The sequence below is a fragment of the Capsella rubella genome, unplaced genomic scaffold (assembly GCF_000375325.1).
Source record: "Capsella rubella cultivar Monte Gargano unplaced genomic scaffold, Caprub1_0 scaffold_10, whole genome shotgun sequence".
NCBI classification, from domain to species: Eukaryota; Viridiplantae; Streptophyta; class Magnoliopsida; order Brassicales; family Brassicaceae; genus Capsella; species Capsella rubella.
This window is the reverse complement of record NW_006238914.1, coordinates 35,789-58,619: the sequence shown is the minus strand read 5'-3', so window position 1 is coordinate 58,619 and position 22,831 is coordinate 35,789. Positions and strand designations below refer to the sequence as shown.

General features: G+C 37.5%; 1 protein-coding gene and 2 pseudogenes across 4 annotated transcripts; 2 read left to right on the top strand and 1 right to left on the bottom strand.

Annotated features, from left to right (window-relative positions):
- Positions 1 to 5,955: 5,955 nt before the first annotated feature.
- LOC17874574 lies at positions 5,956 to 7,411 on the top strand (annotated as a pseudogene).
- An 8,399-nt stretch (positions 7,412 to 15,810) lies between these two features.
- Positions 15,811 to 16,777, top strand: LOC17874576 (annotated as a pseudogene).
- Positions 16,778 to 17,034: 257 nt separating this feature from the next.
- LOC17874571 (vacuolar protein sorting-associated protein 36) lies at positions 17,035 to 21,715 on the bottom strand. Of its 4 annotated transcripts, none has more exons than XM_023778781.1 (11): positions 21,444 to 21,699; positions 21,074 to 21,229; positions 20,284 to 20,363; positions 19,072 to 19,827; positions 18,593 to 18,796; positions 18,202 to 18,295; positions 18,052 to 18,109; positions 17,861 to 17,930; positions 17,557 to 17,692; positions 17,382 to 17,466; positions 17,035 to 17,288 (listed from the first exon to the last, which is right to left on the bottom strand). In XM_023778781.1, exons 4-11 carry the CDS (start codon positions 19,681 to 19,683, stop codon positions 17,228 to 17,230), a joined length of 1,320 nt encoding a protein of 439 aa, XP_023634549.1. In that variant the 5' UTR covers positions 19,684 to 19,827; positions 20,284 to 20,363; positions 21,074 to 21,229; positions 21,444 to 21,699; the 3' UTR covers positions 17,035 to 17,227. The 4 variants fall into 4 exon arrangements, with proteins under 4 accessions (XP_023634549.1, XP_023634555.1, XP_006279451.1 ...); XM_023778787.1 differs by having other exon boundaries at positions 19,072 to 19,812; XM_006279389.2 differs by lacking the exon at positions 20,284 to 20,363.
- Positions 21,716 to 22,831: the final 1,116 nt, after the last annotated feature.

The following is a 22,831-nucleotide window of genomic DNA, read 5'->3' as shown; positions in this document are numbered from 1 at the left end:
CAACGTAGATCATTAACTGTTCTTTTATCATAATACAATATCATTTATACAACTAATAAATTAAGTAGCATATTTTGTTTATCAAAATTTAATGTTTAGCATGTTAAGTTTATAAAGTATTGCTTAGGTTTTAATATTTGTAATTAATCAAAATAGATATTTGTTTTGGGTTGATAACATTGGTGTTTTGATGTGATAAAATAGGGGTTTAGTATGACAAAGCTCCGCCCTCACAGATTTTTATTATTTGAATAAGTTTGGTTTGGGTTTTACCTTAAACAGTATTTCACTATTAACATATGATTAAAGGATAAATTATTTAGGTTTTGGTTGGCAAAGCAGCTGTTAGGGTTTAGATTTTGGTTAGGGTTTAGTTTTTATTAATAAATGAAATTATTTTTTATGGTTTGGGTTGGCAAAGCAGTTGTTAGGGTTTAGATTTTGGTTAGGGTTTAGTTTTTATTAATAAATGAAATTATTTTTTAGGTTTGGGTTGGCAAAGCTGCTGTTAGGGTTTAGATTTTGTAATTAACGATTTGGGTTGTCAAAGCAGATGTTTGGGTTGATATATTATCGTTGTAACTGATTAGGTAAAATACCGTTTACTATTGTATCAAATAGTTTACCTAGCTAACGTAGTCAATATCAATAATCCAGTTTTTATATGTCATTTGATTTTAACTTTGATATCATGATCAATGCTTCAACCCGATAATAAAAGATTTATCAGAATTATAGTTATCTAATGTGGCGATCTACCTAGTTAGATGATTATAAATTGCAATGATAGAGTGTTATATATCTGAAGCAAGAATCTTGTTACACACTAAGTGCATTAAGATACTGTTATTTTTTATGGTTTGGGTTGGCAAAGCAGCTGTTATGGTTTAGATTTTGGTTAGGGTTTAGTTTTTATTAATAAATAAAATTATTTTTTAGGTGTGGGTTGGCAAAGCAGCTGTTAGGGTTAGTTTTTATTAATAAATAAAATTATTTTTTAGGCTTGGGTTGGCAAAGCAGCTGTTAGGGTTTAGATTTTGTAATTAACGATTTGGGTTGTCAAAGCAGATGTTTGGGTTGATATATTATCGTTCTAACTGATTAGGTAAAACACCATTTACTATTGTATCAAATAGTTTACCTAGCTAACGTAGTCAATATCAATAATCCAGTTTTTATATGTCATTTGATTTTAACTTTGATATCATGATTCAAAGGTTCAACCCGATAATGAAAGATTTATCAGAATTATAGTTATCTAATGTGGCGATCTACCTAGTTAGATGATTATAAATTACAATGATAGTCTGTTATATATCTGAAGCAAGAATCTTGTTACACACTAAGTGCATTAAGATAATGTAAAGTTGCTAACTAAGGTTGATGTTATTGATGGCGACTATGCATTGCAACATCATTCCAGGAAATGAACAAAGAAGCTACATTTATTCTGGCTACCTTGACTAATCTACTTTAGAATGTAAACTAGTAATGCAAGGATAATAAAAGCTGCATCAACAGCATTTTTCAGTTCCGTGGCGATTGTCTTTTTTTCTTTTCACACCAACACCTTAAGTCTTGCCAACTCTTTAACATTTACCGAGTGGAGATCGAAGAGGTGAGATATCTCTTCTTTATGGACCAATAGAGTTTCTTCCATTTTATTTATAGTTGGGGACTCCCGATCCTGTCGCTTGAATTTTGTTATTTCTTGAACAATAGCTTCATCCCACCACTTCCAAATGTGAAATTCTCCATCCTGCACCCATTCTAAGTAAAAAACTAGACACTCCTCAATTATAACCTATTTTGAAATATACATCTCGTGGATAGGGTATGTGTAATATAGCCTTCCCGGGTTCGTTCTTGTCATTGAAGGTTCCAGCTGAGCCCTCCCGCCACAGTAACAAACTGTTGGAATACCACTGTCTTCATAATCCTCTCCTATCTGATCCACGCTTTTGGGTGTGTACAAACTTGACGACATTTGGTAGTAATTCTCAATGAATCAGAGTAGCTCCGCCTATATTCCCCAGAATTGTTAAAACTGAAGAACCCTTGGCCCCCAATTTCTTTAAATCATTTTTGACACAGCTGTACCCGCCTGTAGGCCCCCAATACCACTGAATTTTGTTATACATTAATAGTTTTTTTTAGTCATTAAGTTTATTTAAAGTTACTACTAATGGCTTTGTTACGATAATGGTTGGCTTTGTTTAGGAAGGTGATGTAGTAAACATATATCTATTTTGTCTTATTTATCCTTTACTTTGTATTATAATTTTAATAACCTACATAATCATTTTAACCGATAATGTTTTATTTACCATGATAAGATTTAACATTAGAATTATTATCTTTGTTAGATAACTTATCAGTTCCGTCTCGCCTATGGACCACCACTTTACAGCATAGAATTTATATAATAAGAGCATTATTAGTTGGTACTTTGGAGTATAGCGAATCAACAACGATTAATGGGGACCAAGTCTTTTTCATTAATTATAATTGAACAATGTTTAGCCAAACAATGTTCTTGTACTAAACATTGCTTAGTTAAACACAAAGTTGTACTTAACCCTTTCCGGGTGCTTACAGATAATTAAACATTTAACGGGAAACAGTTCCGATACTATATACAATGAAAATTCTGTCCCCTACTCCTTGTACCATCCTCTTCAACATTAGTAATACATATACTTGGTCAACCCTACGCAAAAAAAGACTTCCGCCTAGCTACTCCTAACTTCCCGGCCCCTGCATTTTTTAACAAAGTTAGGAACCTTTAAATATCCCAAGTTGCAAGCACGATAACAAGTTACTAGTACCTCAACCGGGCCCCTACAAGTTTCCCTGTTGTGACCCAGTGATCGGCATCTCGTGCACCTTCTCCGCGAGGTTCTCTGTGCCAAAATGTGTACCAAACAATATTGATCTATTCGATATTTTTTGTTTTTTAAATAAAAAATATTTATATACCAACGTATTTGTTACATCTCTAAACTTACCCTGAATTCTCCCCTCGAGAAAAGTCGCCTTTTTCTGGGGCGACCTGACGCCCATCTTACAAAAGGAGGTGCTAACTTACCTCCACCTATGTCGCTAGGAGAAGGTGCTAGTGTTACCATGTCAGGAACTAGCATGATCATCTCGCCGTAATAGAACCTCAGAGATAAAGTTTGAAAATGGAATATTTTTAAAAATTGTATTTGAAAAGATGTATTTTTGAAATTATCTTTCTCTTCCAACCAAAGATCTCTTCCGACCAAAACAAAAAAAACTCTCCATCTCTCTCTCGTGTTCTCTCAGACAACAAAACAATTTCATCTCTTGCCTGATCTGGTTAAAAATATTTAGCAAAACTTTGGCAACAATTAAAATATGATTTGTATTATGTGTTTTTATTATGTTTTAGTTATATTTGTATTATGTGTGTTACAAATTAATAATTTTTATGTTTTGTAAGATTTTAGTTTTCAATTTTTTTTTTAAGAACTCCGATTAAAAGTTTTACCATTTGAGGTGGATAATTTTAATTATCTTCAAAAAATTCTTATTTTCAAAAATTACATCATTTATTAGTAAAAATTTACTAAAAGATTTTGATAGCATACTACTATTAGACATGCTCTTACGCTACATCTCTCTGTGTCTCTCTCTCTCTGAGGTTCTTTATAATGGCTACTTGGAGTGGTTTCAATGTCTCTTCTTCTCCTTTTCTTAGGCTTCTCTCTTACTCCGTCAAAAATTCCACCCAAATTCCGTTTCTCTCTCCTCTTTTCCGTCGTCGGTTACTGGCAGAACGCTTCGGTCTCGCAACTATCGTTGTTTCGCGCCAAGACCTCCTAGTTTCTTCGGCGCACGCGGCGGCGATTGAAGCTCGCGTCTCAGGAAAGAGAGAACCCATGGTGCCTCCATATAACATATTAATCACTGGCTCAACAAAAGGTTTAATTCATTCTCTGTCCTTGTCAATTTACTCTTGGCTGTGTTAATCTTCACGAATTCGTTTATTTCATAATCATCTCATTGTGCGTGGTGTTTGTTTTTAATTTTATTCAAGTATAGGATATGCATTAGCTAGAGAGTTTTTGAAAGCAGGCGACAATGTTGTGATTTGCTCTAGATCAGGTGAGAATAATCTAAGAACCAGTCCCCATTGTTGTTTTGAAGACCTTTTCTTAGAATTCGTGTGTCATTTAGCAACGATCTAACGTGTAGTACCCAGGCTTCAACTCAAAGTTGTTCCTCTGAAATGCAGGAGGACGTATGGCAGGACGGTTAGAATAGAACAGTGCAGGCCTGTTGTATTCTCCAAGTGTACGGTTTTCATCCTCTGTTTCAGCATGCAACGGTAACTGATTGTTGTCTGCTGCGGCTTGGTGTCGATCGACACCCAGTTGGTGTCGCTCGACACCGACGACGACTGGCTCAGGAATCACAGTCCCGTCAGTATTCAGCTTCTGCCCTTGTGCATTCCTCAGATGCCCATCTCCATCTCTAAGAGTACCCTCAGCATCTTGAATCAAAATCACTGGCGCAACTATTGCTGCCTGTTTCTGAGCTTTTCGATTCTCTCTTTCTAAATCCGCTAGTTCTTGATTGTTGAGATCAACTAGCTCTGTGTTCTTGCTGCTGGTATTAGGCATAAACCTGAAACACCAAAAAGAAAAGAGAAAAGAAAAGCGTAAGTAACAAAATAAAATAAAAACTTAGACTAAACTCTTAACCTTAATCTAATGGTAATCAAAATTGAGTCCCCGGCAGCAGCGCCAAAATTTGATCGGCTCAAATTTGCCCTGAGCTACTCTCTCAATTAAGAGATCACTGTAGTACTTAGGGATCGAATCCACAGAGACGCAAAGATTACACAGTAAATATTCGGTATTAAAATTAAGCTAAGCAAGCAGGTTTTAAATCAAATAAAAACAGCAAATTAAAATAAAGATTGGTTTTTAAACAGTAATGAGGAAACACTAGGCCTATGGATATTCTCAGGAAATTCAGAATTGCAAATAAATAATTGTCAGGATTTACAAAGCACCGTTTTTGAACTCAAATCACAAAATTATAATCAATCAACTTTCGTTGCAAAGACTATCTATGTCTAAAACCCTAAATTCCAAATCTCTTTGCAAATTTATAAGTTTCATACATGCATTTAATTCAGGTTTGATAAGTTCACAAAATCCCTAAACCAAATCTCTCTGCGAATAGGATTTTTGCTCATCTAGATTATTTTCAGGAAATCAATAACACTTTCGTGTCTACCAATTAACCTAAGATCAGATTTTAGGTTGCTTTCACTACTCTAAAACAAATTAACCACAATCTAGATGAAGAACTCTATTGATTCAATCTTAACAATCTAACAACCTAACAATTCATAAATTCCTTAGAAAACCCTAAACCTAACAAGAAATCTACTAAACATGGTGAATGAAACAAAACATCATGAATAAAATAGATATCATAAAAGAAAGTAATATAAGAAGTAAAGGAGTTCTGAATCTTCTCTGAAAGAGGTTTGGATTCTTCTCTCCTGACTCTCTACAAATCTCTCTCTCTCTAAAATAAAGCTTCAGTCTTAACAAAACCCTAAAAACTCAATATATATGTCTTAACCACGAACTGGGCTTAATTGCAAATAAGGGAAACTTCTGGGCCGAATATGCAAATCTTCTGAACTTCAATTAAGCGAGAAATTCAATTGCCGTCAGATATTGGTGTCGATCGACACCAGAGGTTGTGACGCGACACTCACACCAAATATGCTCTCCCGGTACGTTCCTTCGGCACATCTTCTCCAAATGCTCCCAAATGCTCCAAAAGCTCCAATCCATGCCAAATAGCTCATAATCCTGAAATGACTGTTAAAGACTCGAAAACACTATAAAAACTCTATAAATAAGACTTATATCATGGCCAAAAACCCGTAAAAACCATGATATATCAATGATGCAGATAAATAATGCAGGATCTAATGCCTACAGCTTTAAACCTTTGGCAGATGCCTCGGATGAGGATCTTATGTAATCCTTCGCTATAGGCTTGATCCCTTTCTTCTGTATATTTGCTTTCTCATTAAGTATTCTAAATTCTTTATGCAGCGAAGTTGTGAAAACCAACACCCTTGGTCTGATGTTATGTTGCCGAGAGGTAGTGTATAGACTTTATAGATATATATTCAGCGTGTGTTTCACTAATTATAAGTGGATTGACTGACATGTTTTCATGATCAATAGGCAATGAATATGATGTTGACTCAATCTCGAGGTTGTCATATCTTCAATATTGATGGAGCTGGTTTAGATGGGAAACTAACACCCAGGTTTCCCAGATTCATCCACCATACTTGGAAACTCACTGAAATATCTTGGATTAGCATATCTGTCTTAGGCTCGCTTGTAGGTAATATCTAATATGTCTTTGTTTTTTACTAATACGTCTGACAGGTTTGCTGCTTAAGGTGCAACTAAACGAAGCGTTGTTCACTTAACAAAGTCATTACAGGTATGCCAAAGTAATCATTTGTTGAATTCCTCTTTATTTTCGCTTCTCCTTGTATGATTTCTGTACTTGTCTCCGTCTTTCATAGGCTGAGTTGCAGATGCAAGATGTTAAAAATGTTGTGGTGCACAACTTTTTGGTATGTATTCAAGATATATGTGGTCATGTTTTTTTCCTTTCCCACTAAGTTCTCGGTGTTAGTATCCTCCTGGATACATTTCTAAGCCTTCTTTCATAAAGAACAAAGCTTATGGAACAAACACATGCGCATAGAGATCAATAGAATTGTGTCAATTACTGTCAGTTGACGAATTAGAAAATTTGAAAGCGATAAGCATGTTGTTATAATGTGTTTTATGGGTTATTCTTGCAGCCTGGAATGGTCACAACTGATCTACTCATGTCTGGAGCAACAACAAAACAAGTTAGATGACTTTACACAAAAACAATATTAGATTAGTTACCAAGATATTTTTCTAATTTTCTCCATTGCATGCCAAGTTGTTCATTAACGTGTTGGCAGAGCCAGCCGAAGTCGTAGGAAACCAAAATCTCTATTCGTTTTTAGAACATGATCTCAATAGTCTCTAATGCGCATGATTTCATGGTTTTGTGATTACACATACTTTTGCAGCTGGCTGAGTACCTAGTTCCGAACATAAGGGCGATACTGGCTAGCGGATCAATGAAGCCGACTTACATTTGTTTCTTGACTAGAATCAAAGCCTACACCAAAACATTCTCAGTTAAGCCAAGAAGTAGTCGTATATAAGTAGATGAAAGGATGAGATTCATCACTGCAAATACTTAACCATTTTGTTTTCTCCTTGTCAATTTTGGGGTTTTGTTTCAGAGAGTTGCACTGAGAGCAAGGAAGAATAGGTATGTGACTGAAGACTAGGTATCAAAACTAAGGATTAGAATTGTATTGGTTTTCCTGTTTGTTGAATGGTAAATCAAAATCTCTACAAACTGTTGTGGAAGTTGTTTTACTTCATTTGCAAATAACCTACAGACTTCTTAATAAATGATGTAGTAATTATTAACAATTGATAACCAGATGCTATCTGACCCAAAAATCCAACATTCAAACCCGGAAAACCAAGTAAAACCAATTTACAATATACCGCTTCAAACCGATCTCCTCAATTTTCAGCAAACCGAACTTGATCTTAAAGCGTTCAAAATCAATGTACGGTTCAACTTAGTGAAATCAGTTAAACCGAGTAGTTCGCAACTTCTCTCTTCTTCTCCTCCCTGTCGTGTTTGAGAAGACGAAAGAGTCGGAGAGAGAGAAAGAGTCTGAGAGAGAGAAAGATTGGAGGATGAGTGCCGAAGATTTCCAGAAGAAGGTTTCGATAGAACCGGGTTTGGTTCTATCAAGGAATTAATAGAAATTAGATGAGAAATAGAAGAAAGAGATGAGAAATCAGAAGATCAGAGTTTTGATGAGAAGAGAAGTGTTAAGCCTGTGACTTAACTAGAAGAATAAGTTAGTATCGTGACTAACAGAGAAGAAGATAATGTTGTTTGTTGATCTTTCGATAAAGGTTCACAAAGGACCAGAGATGATACTAAATACAAGCAAGATAGCAATAATATGGGCTTAAACGACTGACTAGTGTTAAGGCCCACTGAGGCCTTATCATCTTCTTTGAGGTCGTATCAATACTCCTCCGGTGAAGAACCACCTTGTCCTCAAGGTGATAAAAGAAACAGGACACTCTAGCTGCTACGAAAACTCTGGTGGCCTAGGAGAATGAAACAATTCATAAGCAAGTGTTGAAGCCAATCGATTCTCTAAATACTCCTTCACCTTGAGAATCCTAGCTTTCATGAGATCTTCTCCAATCTTTATGATAGGGACTAGACAACCTTTCACCAACTGCTTCGCATAAGTGGTGACCCTTGTGTTGTTGTAAGAGACCATGATAATACCAGATCCATCTTCTTTTCCTTTCAACAACTCCAAAACAGAAGCAACATACCATGGTTCCAGATTTTGTTTCCCCGTTGTTTTCACTCTTTGGTTTTGGCCCATCATGATTTTAAACATGAATACAATTACCTCTTTAAGAACAGTTTCATACCTTTGTTCTGGACTCCCAACCTCAGCTCCTTGAGCATCACTCCATATACTTAACCTTTGCAAAAATCCCCACCAAACTTGTTTAAACTGTACTTCACACTGATTTCTCCTGCCAAACCGGCCTGGATCACGAGGTCGTGTACCCGAAATTTTCTCCGGTTGAGCTTCAACCTTTTGATCAAGCCAGTAAGTATTTTCACGTCCATCTTTTGGTGAACCCACAAGTATCTTCTGGAAACTGGAAAAAGTTTGCATCTCTACACCTCCACAACCCATCAAGAGCTTAGTTCCTCTGTTGGCAACTTCACATTCAAGGTAGCAACCAGTGTCTTTTTTATTAACCCCTTTAAGCATTTAACTTCATCTATTCACCTTCGTTACACACAAACAGTCTCTGTTTAGCATCCTTAACAAACTTTACACTCATAGCATTTTACTCTCGCCTTTTGAAGCTACCTTGTCCTCAAGGTAATTATTAATAGCTCTTCGACCACTGATATTTTTCTCATTTTCAGTTCCTTCTTGCTCCCCTTCACTCTTCATCTTCACTTTTCTAGTGCTTAGCTTCAACTTCTCATTCATATCGCAAGGAGAGATCCATTTGTGGTTGTGAACAAAAGAGAGCGTGTGATTCTTCTTATCATCCTCTTCACAGATCCTTATATTATCCTTATCCCAGCCATTATCATGGTAGGAAAATGTAGTATTAGCTTTCAAATTCCCACACACCAAAACCCAGCTTGATGGCTTCTATATGATCAGAATCTACTTTCAGCTTCTCTAGTTCAGTAGTTACTCCACCTGGTTCCCAAGCATGGTTAGCAAGCACAGAGCTGTGACATAGCGTCTCGTCATTACCCATATGAATCTTTACAATCAAGAACTCAGTACAATGACACAGTTGATCTACGGACAGAAACTGAAACTCCACCCGTGTAGTAGTCATTTCTTGAACACTTATCTCATGAACCTTCCGCAACATAACCAGCATCATATCACAACCATAAACTGTAACTACCTTTCTAATTGAGCTTGTTCAGCTGTAAACCCACCAGGCTCCCACACATGGTTAGATGGAGATAAATCAGAGACGCTTCCCCTCATGAATGCTCTATCAATCATACACAAGTCACTGGATTGTTTATCTTTTGTACCATGAATCTTCGTCGCATAAACAATCACATCACTTCTTTCCTTCACTTTAGTAAGAAATGTTTCTGCCCCTTCTAGTAAACATAGTTCACTAGCTTTTTCTGTAATCATCACCATGCTATCTCCGTTGTAACACTCTTCTAAATAATTTTCATAAACATGTTTAGCTATTACTCCCTCACACACTTCCTTGGTCACAGAAGACTCCAAGAATTCTTTGCCAACTGTGACAATATAATCGTTGCGAGATATTACATCACCATCCCTCACAGTCAAGTGATTTAGAGGAGGAAACGAGAATGTATGGGAGCTGTTTCTCTCCTTTTTCTTTGCAACAACCCATGACTTATGCTTTGATCGGAATGAGGCAATCACAACTCGATATCTCTCTCTTGACCTTCTCTTTTGAAATTGGTGAAAAGGTTGCTTGAAATGGGCTCTTCGAGTTGCTGTGTGTTGCTTTTCCCTAGCCATCATTACCGCCATCGAATTGAACCTGTCATCTCCGAGATAAAAACGATTTCTAGGCGATCGAGTACGAAAGTATAGCCGTAAGGATTGTGAATCGTAGTAATGCTTCATTTTTTGTTTCTGAACCTTGTGGTAACTTCGCTAGACATGCGTCCTTCCTTTTCTACGATTTTTGAGCTGTAATGGGAACCTTAGAATTCCCAAACCCGTGAGAAGTTTCTTGATATTGAACGCTCACCACTTGTTCGACGAAATTACCCAGAGAGATTTCTCAGTTTCCCATCAGTAGCAAATCATTTGTGATTGACTCACGTGTCAGCTGAAGCTCTTGAGTCTTCTCATACTCTTCAGCCAACCGCCGGAGTGGATAAGGTCGGTCGTAATTTTCTCCGAATCGTTGCTTGAGGAGTCTTATGAAACCATCCCTTAAGTTGATATCCAGCCTGACAACCTCCAACATCGTCTACCTTAGATTCTCTGTAGATATGTCCCAATTTGTGTCCCAACCTGTCTCGAGTCCTGAAGAAGCCATCGTCACATTCACAAACCACTCTCAATGAAAGCACCAATTGATAGAACCGGGTTTGGTTCTATCAAGGAATTAATAGAAATTAGATGAGAAATAGAAGAAAGAGATGAGAAATCAGAAGATCAGAGTTTAGATGAGAAGAGAAGTGTTAAGCCTGTGACTTATCTAGAGGAATAAGTTAGCATCGTGACTAACAGAGAAGAAGATAATGTTGTTCGTTGATCGTTCGATAAAGGTTTACAAAGGACCAGAGATGATACTAAATACAAGCAAGATAGTAATAATATGGGCTTCAACTATTGACTAGTGTTAAGGCCCACTGAGGCCTTGTCATCTTCTTTGAGGTCGTATCAGGTTTCCATCGGAGATCCCCCCGCCGGAGAAATTGGAATCGAATATGGTGTTTCCGTCGGCGAGTCCAGCGTGGCCTCTCGAACCCTGGTATCAGAGAAGAAGAAGAAGTTGAGAAAAGTTTGTTATTCTCATTAAGTTGTAAAATGTATCTGTACAATGTATTTGTACAAGTATCTGAGTAAATATCTAAATACACAAATACCATCTGGTTAAGATAACCAGAGTAAACCACTAAACCAATTGTCATAACTAATACCCCCCTCAAGATGTGCCCTGAAAGATATTGTGAAGGCTCATCTTGGATTTTAAATGTTCAAACTGAGGTAGAAACAAAGGCTTAGTATGAATGTCCGCCACCTGATCTGCAGTGTTAATAATCCAGAATCCAAACGATCTCTTACCGTATGGCAATCAATCTCGATATGTTTGGTTCTTTCATGGAACACCGGATTATTGGCTATGTAGAGTGCAGCAGTACTATTAGAAAACAGAATAGGAACTGCTGTAGCATTGACTCGCAAGTCACGAAGCAAAACACTTAACCACACTAGTTCATTAGAAGCAAGAGCAAGAGCACGGTACTCAGCTTCTGCAGATGATCGTGATATAGTGTGTTGATTCTTAGATCTCCACGAGATTAAGGAATCTCCTATGAACATAGAGAAACCAGTTGTGGATCGCCTAATATCCAAACAACCTCCATAATCTAAGTCAGCAAAACCTTTCAAAGTGAGATCATCATTAGCAGAATTGAAAAGTCCATGTCCAACAGTTCCTTTAATGTACTGCAACACTTGAAAGACAGCTGCGAGATGAGGAGCTCTAGGTGCAGAAGAGTATTGGCAAAGCTTGTTGACTGCAAATGTTATATCAGGCCTAGTGATGGTCAGATACATCAACTTGCCAACAATTCTTCTATATTGTTCTTTGTCTTCTAACAATTCACCTTCCCCTTTATACATCTTCAGATTAGGAATCATTGGTATTGGTGCAGGCTTGCAACCTAACATACCAGTGTGAGATAATAACTCCAATGCATACTTGCGTTGACATAGAGAAATACCAGAATCATTACGAGCAATCTCCAATCCCAAAAAATACTTGAGAGGACCCAAATCTTGCAATTTGAAAATTTGTTTCAAAGCAGAAGTCAACTGAGTGGCTTCATTGGCATTGGTACTGGCAATAACAATGTCATCAACATAGACCAATACAGCAACAAAATCGTCTCCCACTGGTTTCACAAACAGAGTATGATGACCATGGCCTTTAAGAAAACCAAGACTGAGCAGAGATGTAGAAAACCTTTTATACCATTGCCTTGATGCCTGTTTAAGTCCATAGATTGATTTTAGGAGCTTACACACAGCATGCGGAGGTAGAGTGATACCTTTTATATCAGCATATCCTTCTGGCAATTTCATGTAAATTTCTTCTTCCAAATCACCATTCAGAAACGCATTTGAAACATCAAGTTGTGTAAGTATCCACTTCTTTGATGCAGATACTTTGAGTAACATCATGATGGTCACCATCTTAGCAACTGGAGAAAACGTTTCTGTATAATATAACCCTTCTTTCTGAGTAAAACCCTTAGCCACCACTCTAGCCTTATATCGCTCAAGAGTCCCATCTGCCAAAAATTTCAATGTAAAAACCCATTTACATCCAACAGCCTTCTTACCTGCAGGTAAAGTAGTCACTGTCCATGTATTTGACAGAATAGCAATGATAATCTTGAAGCTGAGCTGGCTTTTTCTTTGGCCTTTTATCAGAAGAAATTTGTGTAGGAGGAGAAATTTGTGAAGGAGGAGAAATTTGTGAAGGAGTATAAGGAGAAAAAGAATTACCTGAGGACACAACACTGGAATCTGCAGGTATGAAAAGTTGCAGAGCTGAATCATCTGTTGAATCAGTGGCCATAGGAAAAATTTCTTCATGGAAAATGACATTTTTGGATATAAAAATCTGATTGCTCTCCAAATCCAGAAGTTTATAGCCCTTGTATCCTGCAGGGTAACCCAAAAACAAGCAAGCCTTAGATCGAGGCATGAATTTTGTTCTCTGTTTTGGGGATGTGGAACTATAACAGATACATCCGAAGGTCTTTAAATGAGCATATTCTGGAGATTGACCAGTTAAAACTTCAAAAGGTGACTTATTCAAGAGAATCTGAGATGGAGTTCGATTGATCAAGAAGACAGCAGTCAAGACAGAATCACCCCAAAACTTGAGAGGAACTTTAGACTGAAACATGAGTGCCCGAGCAACATTCAAAATATGTTGATGCTTGCGTTCAACGACAGAATTTTGCTCTGGTGTCTAAGGACATGAATGAAAAGATATGATACCTTTCTCTTGATAAAATCTTGTAAAATTCAATTCTGGTGCATTATCTGATCTCACTGCCTTTACTCTAACATTATACTGATTTTCAACCATATTAACAAACCCTGGGAAGACTGTAAGAACTTCAGATTTCTGTCTTAACAAATAAACCCATGTTGCTCTGGAGTGATCATCAACAATTGTCAGAAAATATAGAAATCCATCAACAGTTTCAACTGAGAAAGGCCCCCAAATGTCAATATGTAATAACTCAAAAGTTGAATTACAAATGTTGTTTGAAGAAGTGTAAGACAACTTTTTATGTTTGGCAAGATGACAAACATGACAATAAGCAATTCCTTTATTATTATGTCTAGTAGTGCCTAGAGACTGAGAAATAACATCCAATCTACTGTAAGCAGGATGTCCTAATCTTCTATGCCACATACTGACATCTACCACTGCATTCACTGAGATCTCTGACTCTTCATACTCCAAGACATACAGATTGGCCACCCGTCTACCTTTTCCAATTGTCAATGCCTTGGTAAGATCCTGAATTTCACAAGAAGAAGGATCAAATATAACTCTGTAACCAAGAGAACTGATACTGATGAGATTCAGTCTGAATTCTGGAATAAACAAAACATTATTGAGAGAAATGTGTTTGTTAATTCTAACTGTTCCGATGCCACTGATCTTTACTGTAGAACCAGTTGGCAAGTTCACATAACTCACAATAGATGTATATAAATCTGAGAATAGAGTTCTATCATGACAGACATGATGAGTAGCCCCATAATCGATCACCCATGTCTTAGGTGAAACTGTGGTCTGAGAAACAGTCAAGATTCCAATAAAATAGTAAGTTGAGGTGAAAAATCAATACCAGTATGCTCAGGGTTAGAAGAAGAGCTAGCGTCATTAGAGCCCTGAACTCCCTGAACTTGTAGTTGAGAGCTGAACAAAGCTATGAACTGTTGAATCTGATCCTTGCTAAGATTTCCAATCATACTCTCCACATTGGAGGATTCAGGAATATACTGAGAAGGAGCTAAAGTGACTTGTGCTACTACAGGTTGTGGTTTAATAGATTTGTCATTGTTCTTTCCCTTTGAAACAAATCCTGGAGGAAAACCATGTTTCTTGTAGCAACGTTCTCCAATATGTCCAACACGATGACAAAAGGAACATATAGGTCTGCCTTTCTGAGGACCGTTCTGGACATAGCAAATAGTAGGATCAAGACCAGCAGAAGTTTCAGTTTCTGATACTTGAAAAGCAGCAGGTGCAACAGACATAGTAGAGAATCCTTTCTGACTATCATCCTGATCCAAAATATTATAAATCTCAGCCAAACTGGGGAGAACTCTCTTCATTATGATATGTCTCCTAATAATGGCATAAGATTCATTCAGGCCAACCAGAAACTTGACAATCTTAGCTCTCTCTGCCTTCAATTGCAGACGAGAAGCCTTGCCACAAACACAAGGTTCATCAAGTTCTTCTGTATTCTCCAAACTACTCCATAGTGTCTTCAGTTTAGTATAATAAGCCATCAATGACATAGAACCTTGACGGAGATCTTGAATCTCTTGAGTGAGGTTAAATGTTCTTGGCAAATTACTCATGTGAAAACGACTATGCAAATCACGCCATATATCAGAAGCATCTCTCAGACGAAGAATGCTACGATAAATCTCAGGCGAGACAGAGTTCAACAACCAGGATTTAACCATACTGTTGCAACAAGACCATAAAGGAAAGCTCGGATCCAATTCATCTGGACGAGCTAAGCTACCATCTATGAATCCTAATTTCCTTTTCGAGTCTAAAGCAATACGCATAGCAGCATCCCAATCATCATAGTTTGTTCTATCTAAGCGAATAGCAACGAGAATCAAACCTGGATGATCAGCACTGTGCATAGAAAACGGAGAAGGATTCAATACGGATGATCCCGGTGGAACGATGGCTCGCGAAGCTCCAGAAGCTTTAGATCTAGCAACCGAAGGAGAAATCGGAGGAGAATCGCTAACATCAGGAGAGCGTGACGTCTTCTTAGATGCGGAAGTTGTTCCTGACTTCGATCGATTGGTTCTTCGCATGACACGAGGTGCAACCATGGTGAGAAATGATGATCGGACCTCAAAAGACGAAGAATGTGATCGGAATCAATGGAGATTTGAGCTTTTGTGCTCTGATACCATAGCAGAGAAGAAGAAGACGTTGAGAAAAGTTTGTTATTCTCATTAAGTTGTAAAATGTATATGTACAATGTATTTATACAAGTATCTGAGTAAATATCTAAATACACAAATACAATCTGGTTAAGATAACCAGAGTAAACCACTAAACCAATTGTCATAACTAATACCTGGTTCTGCTTTGGAGTCTGCTGGAGATTCAGCAGCGTCGAGCTTAGGCGTACGCTAAGCTCAAAAGGTTCGATTGGTATTTCAAATCTCTCAGAGTGTTATGCTATCAGTAATTTTTTTCTGTTGTGGTATTTGTTGAAGTTCCATCTCTTTTGATCCCTTGTCTTGGGTTTAACAAATTTGTTGAATGTTCTTGCAAGATGTTAAAATTTAATCCAACAATGTTAGGAATAAGAAAAGAAGATGTTTTTTTCATATTTAACACTGATCCCTCATCAATGCCTCTGTATGCTATTCGTTTATCAGTGGATTCTCAGAGTATGTGGAGTCTGGTGCTGAACCACTTTATCAGAAGCTATGCAGGGAGATTACAGCGGAGTTCAGTGAATGTTCGAAACAAGTATGGATCTTGTCTGAGTGTTTGTTTTATTGAGTACCTTCAGAAGGGTTGTTGAACACATCCTATGTTAAAGATTGAGCCTTTTGATGACATCCTATATACCGAAATGGAATCTCTGTTTCTGAATCCAGAAGTTGGAAGAGCTGATCTTGCTCAACTGCTCAGCGACATCCAAAGTCAAGAGAAGCAGAAATTGCATCTGGTATCATCTCATTTATTCAAATCTGGATATCTAATATGGTTAAACAAAGTTTTAATTTGCTGAACAAAAACTTTCCTTTTTCCGCAGACCGTTACCATGCAGATACTGAAGAAAGCAGGGAGACCGTCAGAACGAATGCTAACACATGAGAACTGCAAGTTTAAGAAACCAATGCAGCACGAGTGTGTGCATCTTCATGAGATTACAGAAGCTGCAGGAACAGAGGAAGCAGAAGCAGAAGCAGATGCAGAGTATGATAACGCTTTAAAGGAAGCCATTAGAGGAGTGCAAGACGCTGTGACTAGCATCAATGAGTATCTAGAAGACATTCGGTACGAGATTGAAACCCTCGAAGCTGATTAATTCCTATCACTTGTTTAACTTTCTACAGAAAACTTGCAGTGTTTTAAAAGCTTGGTTTGTTTATTTTTTTTGGTAATTTGTTAAAGCTTGGTTTATTAGCTTCTAAAAATACAGTATTTAGAAAATGTGAAAAATGTGAATGGAATTTGCTTTATGTTTTCGTAACTATGCATTACGTGGGCTTTTGTCCATACTAATCTGATCGCACTCTGTTTCCGAGTTGATTATCTTTTCAGTTAGAATAGCAAATCCCAAAACTGCATCAAACCAAAATTTTCTCAATTTTCTTTTACACATTTTGTTACAAAATCAAACCGAAATATTTCCAGTTCTGGTTTACACACACCATAGCCCACTAAAAAATAAATGAGTTATTGGCATTTTGGGGTCAAAATGCATAAGATTTATACTTTTGTATGTGTTCTTACAAATAGTCTACAGCAAAAACTTGTCATACGGACAACATACTGGTCGCCTTGACCCATACACCGTACGTCCCAAAGTCCTTGGCTCTGACAAAATGACAAGAACGCAAATACAAAGGTTTATTAGTTACTCAAAGAACAACACAACAGAAAATAGATCATGGGTGTTAATTAACTTACATATGTTGACTGGTGGGATCGATCTCAGGAAACAGGTTGAAATAGAATCGAAGCCCATCTGGGCTCATGTCTCTACACAGCAAACCTGTTCAGAAAAATGGAACGTAAGCATCGTATAAGTCTGATAGATACATGTTTCTCTAGGAGCATATTTGATTGGAGTTAAATTTGGTACCTTTGGTCTCTGCAGTTAGTAGATGTTCCTTAGCCATGGCTGGAGCGATCTTGAGCGTCAAAGCTGCATCACTAGCAGTGACTCCGGCTCTTAAAGTTTCAGTTTTGGTCACAAGCATTCTGATTCTACTCATCACCTAAGTGGCCAGAAAAATATGTCGTCATGTGGATGGATGAAAACAAATGTGAAAAGCACACAGAGGGATATGACACATCTGTAGCACGAAAAATGAGAACTTTCTAAAGAGGAATCAAAGCAGTGATAGTGGGATAGAGAATTTTAAATATATGAGATTTAAGAATACCTCCTCATCGCTATGGGACTTGTTTTGGATGACCATCACACCGCTATCAAATTTCCGCAGCATTACTGGACTACCACAATCAAAAATACATGACAGATAAATATTTCTGCATGATGGCTTCTTATATGGTCAAAAGTACAAATTTGAACATGCAAAAGGAATCTAGGAAAAAATATCTGAAATATACATACACATCAAATTTCTCCCACAGGGTACAAGCTTGCCACAAATCATCTGGAGAGATCAACTCTGTGCAAAGAAAAGTTTTTGATTTACAAACTAAAGTGAAGTAATATAATAAAGCACTCGGAATCAAATGGTATAGTCTATAAAGCTCCAACCTGTCCCACGAGCACGATTGAAGTGGTAATACATATCAGTAAGACTGATCATTCCCCCAGCTTGTTCTAATGGGATTCTGACAAAATCTGCCAACTGCAGGTATGTAAATAAAGATTTCAACCTCAAATTCATTTAGTTTGAAGGACTTGAAGAACATGAATTCCACAGATTCCAACACATTTTCCAGGGGCTAATATCACAATCTTAACAGTTGAAAGGTTCTCTACTAGAAAAGTTATAGATTTTTCAGAAAAACTAAACAAAAGTATTCATATTCCTAAGAAATACCCTTCATATAGATGTCCTATCAAGCTGCCATTGAATGGAAAATCTCTCTTTCGAAGTTATCATGAAAAACTAATCTCTGTTACAAAATAAATTAAAGAGAACCTGGCGGGACAATTCTTGATGGTACAAGGCACCAGCAGATTCCTTTGTAACTGGAGAGATAATACCAACGCTCAACATCCACTGTTGCATTTCTTCTTTGGAACCCATTTCTTCATCATCAGTTGAACCATTCTGACTACTAGGAGCAGACAAGAGCTTTTGCCGCATTTTTTCTGCCAGGCTCACCATCTCTTTAGCCTTACTCTGTAAACCAAATAAATGTACTAGAATTCAGACGCAATTTTTTACTTGAACATGAAACAAACAATCAAATAAGAACCATTTCCTTCTACAGACTGAGGGTAATCCTAAAACAGTTGCAGATAGAGTCTTCAAGATCAAACCTCACAAAGAACAAGGTATAACATTTGAAAAATAAATGTTCCAGACTTAATCATCTATCCATAAATTTCGTAACTTGGTATCAAAATCTCTACAAGGATGATGATAAAAGACTGAGGAGGAGGAAGGGCAAATACCATAAGAGCATTCAAATCCTGAAAAGCATCTTGCAAACTCTTGTCTGTGCTCTCCCACTGTTCTTGCTCTTTCCTCAATATCCCAGCCAATCCCACCATCCTCACAGTTCCATCGTTTCCGTATAAACCTTGCGCAACCGTTCCAGATCCTGACCGAGAAGTCTCACTTTCGCTCTTCTCCTCCTCTTCCCATGCTCTGCCTCTCCAACATTCCCAGAATTTCGTCAAAAATCCATCAATATCTCCTTTCCCCCTAAAGACAATAGTCACCACAATCGCACCAGGATCCGCTTGAAATCGGATTCTCGGCGAATGGAACATAGACTTGATTGATTTCTTATGAGAATAGATATGAGTAACGGCGGCGAGAGAAATCGAAGAAGGAACAGCTCCATTTGATTGAGAAGGGATCCAAATGAGACGATGAGTGGTAAGGATAAGATTACCGGACTTCAAAGTGGTGAATCGCGGCGGATCATCTTCGGAATCGAATTCGACGGAGGAGAGTAGGAAACACTCAACCTCATTGCGTCGAAGCACTGGTCTACCACTGGTAGTCACCTCTGCGTTCTCAAACAAAACACCGACTCCGATGCTGCTTCCACTAGCCATGGTGACTTAATTCGGAAGCAGAATCGAACATACAGATTTTTAGCTGCGTTCCTCTCTAGTCCACCAATAGATCGGTTGACCTATCAAAACTTGATTCGATTTCAACTACTCCGATGATTCCCCCGGCGCCTATCGATTTAAAGCCTGAGGTCAGAGAGATTCAACGGAGGCAATGCATATATTAGCTACAACGGTGGATGGATACCAAATATAGAAATCAGCTGATATCTTTTTTGTTTATTTTTTTTACCATAATTTTTTTTTTTCTGTGTGGTAAAAACCATCATTGATATTTATTTAAGCAAATATATACAACAACACCTCTAGCGATAGTAGTGATAGGTTTTGTTAATTGTAGGTTTTGTTATTGATCCAGTCCGTAGGTTATATGAAGGTAACATCAGAAACACCTTTGGAATTTGATTTAAAACTATATATCTTAATTTATCCATGATGATGCATAATGCATGTGACAATATCCATTTTACAACCATATATATGACGTTTATTTTTCTTTATAAATCTTGTTAAGGTTTTATTAGAAGCCATAAACAAATGAGTAAACCATGCTTGTTGGTGTTTGGGTTGCATAGAAAGTACCTTAATGCTCTAACTTTGCGTTTATCTTCCTCTGCCGAATCAACTTTTGTCTTTTTCCCAAAATGTCCGAGCCTAGCAAACTGAGTATGAAACCACATTAGTCAAACTGAAACAAAACAACTAAGCTTAAGATGTACATAACAATGAACACTAATGTCTCAAATTTCAGATTCTCGGATTACACACTCAACCTTTTAAAAGCTATAAGTCCTTTCAATATGCAATGGAAGTCTATACAAATCCTTACAACACTACCAAGCAAAATTATAATTAAAAACACGATTACACAAGAACACCCAATTCACACCCAAAAAAAAACCCTTATTAATCACCCAGACATCAAATTGAGGAACCCAGTTGCATAAAAATTGAAACTTTGAATCATGGGTATTCAATATTCTTTGGTAAAAGCGGAATCCATTGTTCCATTAAGGGTTCTGTATATTCTTGTTAGACGATTGTAATATTGAGCCATTGTTCCATTTCCGTTGAGCCATTGTTCTCTATATCACTTATAGTAAAACCAGAATCTAATTGAGCAAAGCTTCTAATGTAAATGCCACACAAACTAGAGGAGAAAACCCACTTAAGCTTCTAATGTAAACGCCTACACAAACTAGATGAGAAAACCCACTTAAGCTTCTAATGTAAACGCCTACACTAAGCTACTACACTAGTCAAAATCTAAGCTAATCGAATCAGTAAAGTCATTAGTTACCTAAGCTAAGATTCAAAAGCCATCAACACAACTACACAAGCCAGAGGAGAAAAGAGGTTTTAAAGAACTAACCACTAACTAGAGGAGAGAAGCGGTTGCCTCAGATAGTGAATAAGCAATCAACAAACACGCAAACTGAAAGAAACGCCTTCCGAGAAATCAAACACTCTCTCGAGCACCAAGAGGGAACTGTTGGCAGATGAAGTTTCCTTCCTCGATTGCGTTGCCCTGTTACAAACAAAAACATCAAAATCAAGAGTCTTTTAACTGATAAAATACAAGCTAAGCACAACGAGATCAAATGTGTCCAAGCTAATGGTAATCAAAATCTATTACTTCTTCTTCTACCGAAAGAGCTTGAATCCAAAATCGAATTCTCATCATCCAAAATGCAACAACGAAAGAGCTTGAATCAAAAGTCGAATTTTAGAAGAAGACTAACCAAATCCGTAAAACCCACTTCGAGATAAACAATATAAAGCTCAATTCGTGGCCACCAATGGCTGACAAAGATGAGTTTGTGTTTTGTCTTCGGGATCGAACAAAATAGAAGATGAAGCAGCAATAGCGTATAATGGTGATAGACCAAATCCGGGTAAAGTAACAGAAATAATATGATATATAGAAGAAATAGAGATTGAAGGTGAAGAAATCAGAGAAAGGAAGGAAGAAGAAGAGAGACGACGAAGAAGTTTGTTATTGATTTTTTTCGATAACCATTACAGAGAAGAAGAAGAGTTTAAGTAGAAGACAATAAGAGGAAATTGGGCTTAACACTAAGCCTAAATCAAACACCCACTAAGGCCCACTCATCTTCAGTTTTGGTTTGTATCAATACTCCCCTCATGAAGAGCCAGCTTGTCCTCAAGGTGGAAGAAAGTTAAACTCGGAAGCAACCGTAATGATTTTATACGATCCATCACCCACTGTCAATGATGTTAGAGGTGTGTCTGGTTCAACCGTTTTGTTGCGATGATCTGGCTCTAGCTCAATGAAACCAATGAAGTTCTCGGTTGAATTGAAATCTGAATGCAAACCATCAAGAGTAGCCAAACCCCACTTATATCCAGTTACATCACATTGTGTTTTGTCTTGAAGCTCGTGACTTGTCTTGGACTGAAACCTTTGGACAATAACCTGGGGTTCCTTAATAATGCAACCGTCAAACAATGAAGAAGTGGTGACTGAGAAGTGACAGTCATGGTACAAGAAGCAGACTCTAGGGGACCAAGTGTGGCAAGGCTGGTACTACTCTCAAGTGCAAGCTGAGATCCTTGACACCTCCCCAACCACTCTTTACTGTTAAACTTATAGAAGTAATTCCAGCAATTTCAATGAAACTCACTAACTCATCATAACCTATCCCAGAAGTTTCAATATTTCCAAGAACATCAAAGCCTAAAACTATCTTTCCTCGAAGTGTTCTAATCTTCATTCTCAGCCCTAAAGCCAACAACATTTGAGCACCTTTCTTTTCAGTACCCTGCCAGAAACTTTTTTTTAACTCCGAGAACTCTATAGTCATAACATATGAAATTTTATTCTCTTTTCCTCTATCAAAGACCAACCATCTACACCTACTACTACTCACCCCTAAAAGAATCATCTTGTCCTCAAGATGAAGTGACAAGCTATGTTTGTTATGTAGCAGTGAGGCAAAAGCTTCCAAAATCACCCATTCACACTCACTATCTAGCTTTTGTGTCTTCTTCTGGGCTCCGTTTACGAACATGTAATGACTTTGCTGTATCTTCTGGCTTGTCACTAGAAACTCCTTATCAAGTGATTTGCATCCCCAAAACTCAGCAATGTTCAGTTTAATACGTATAC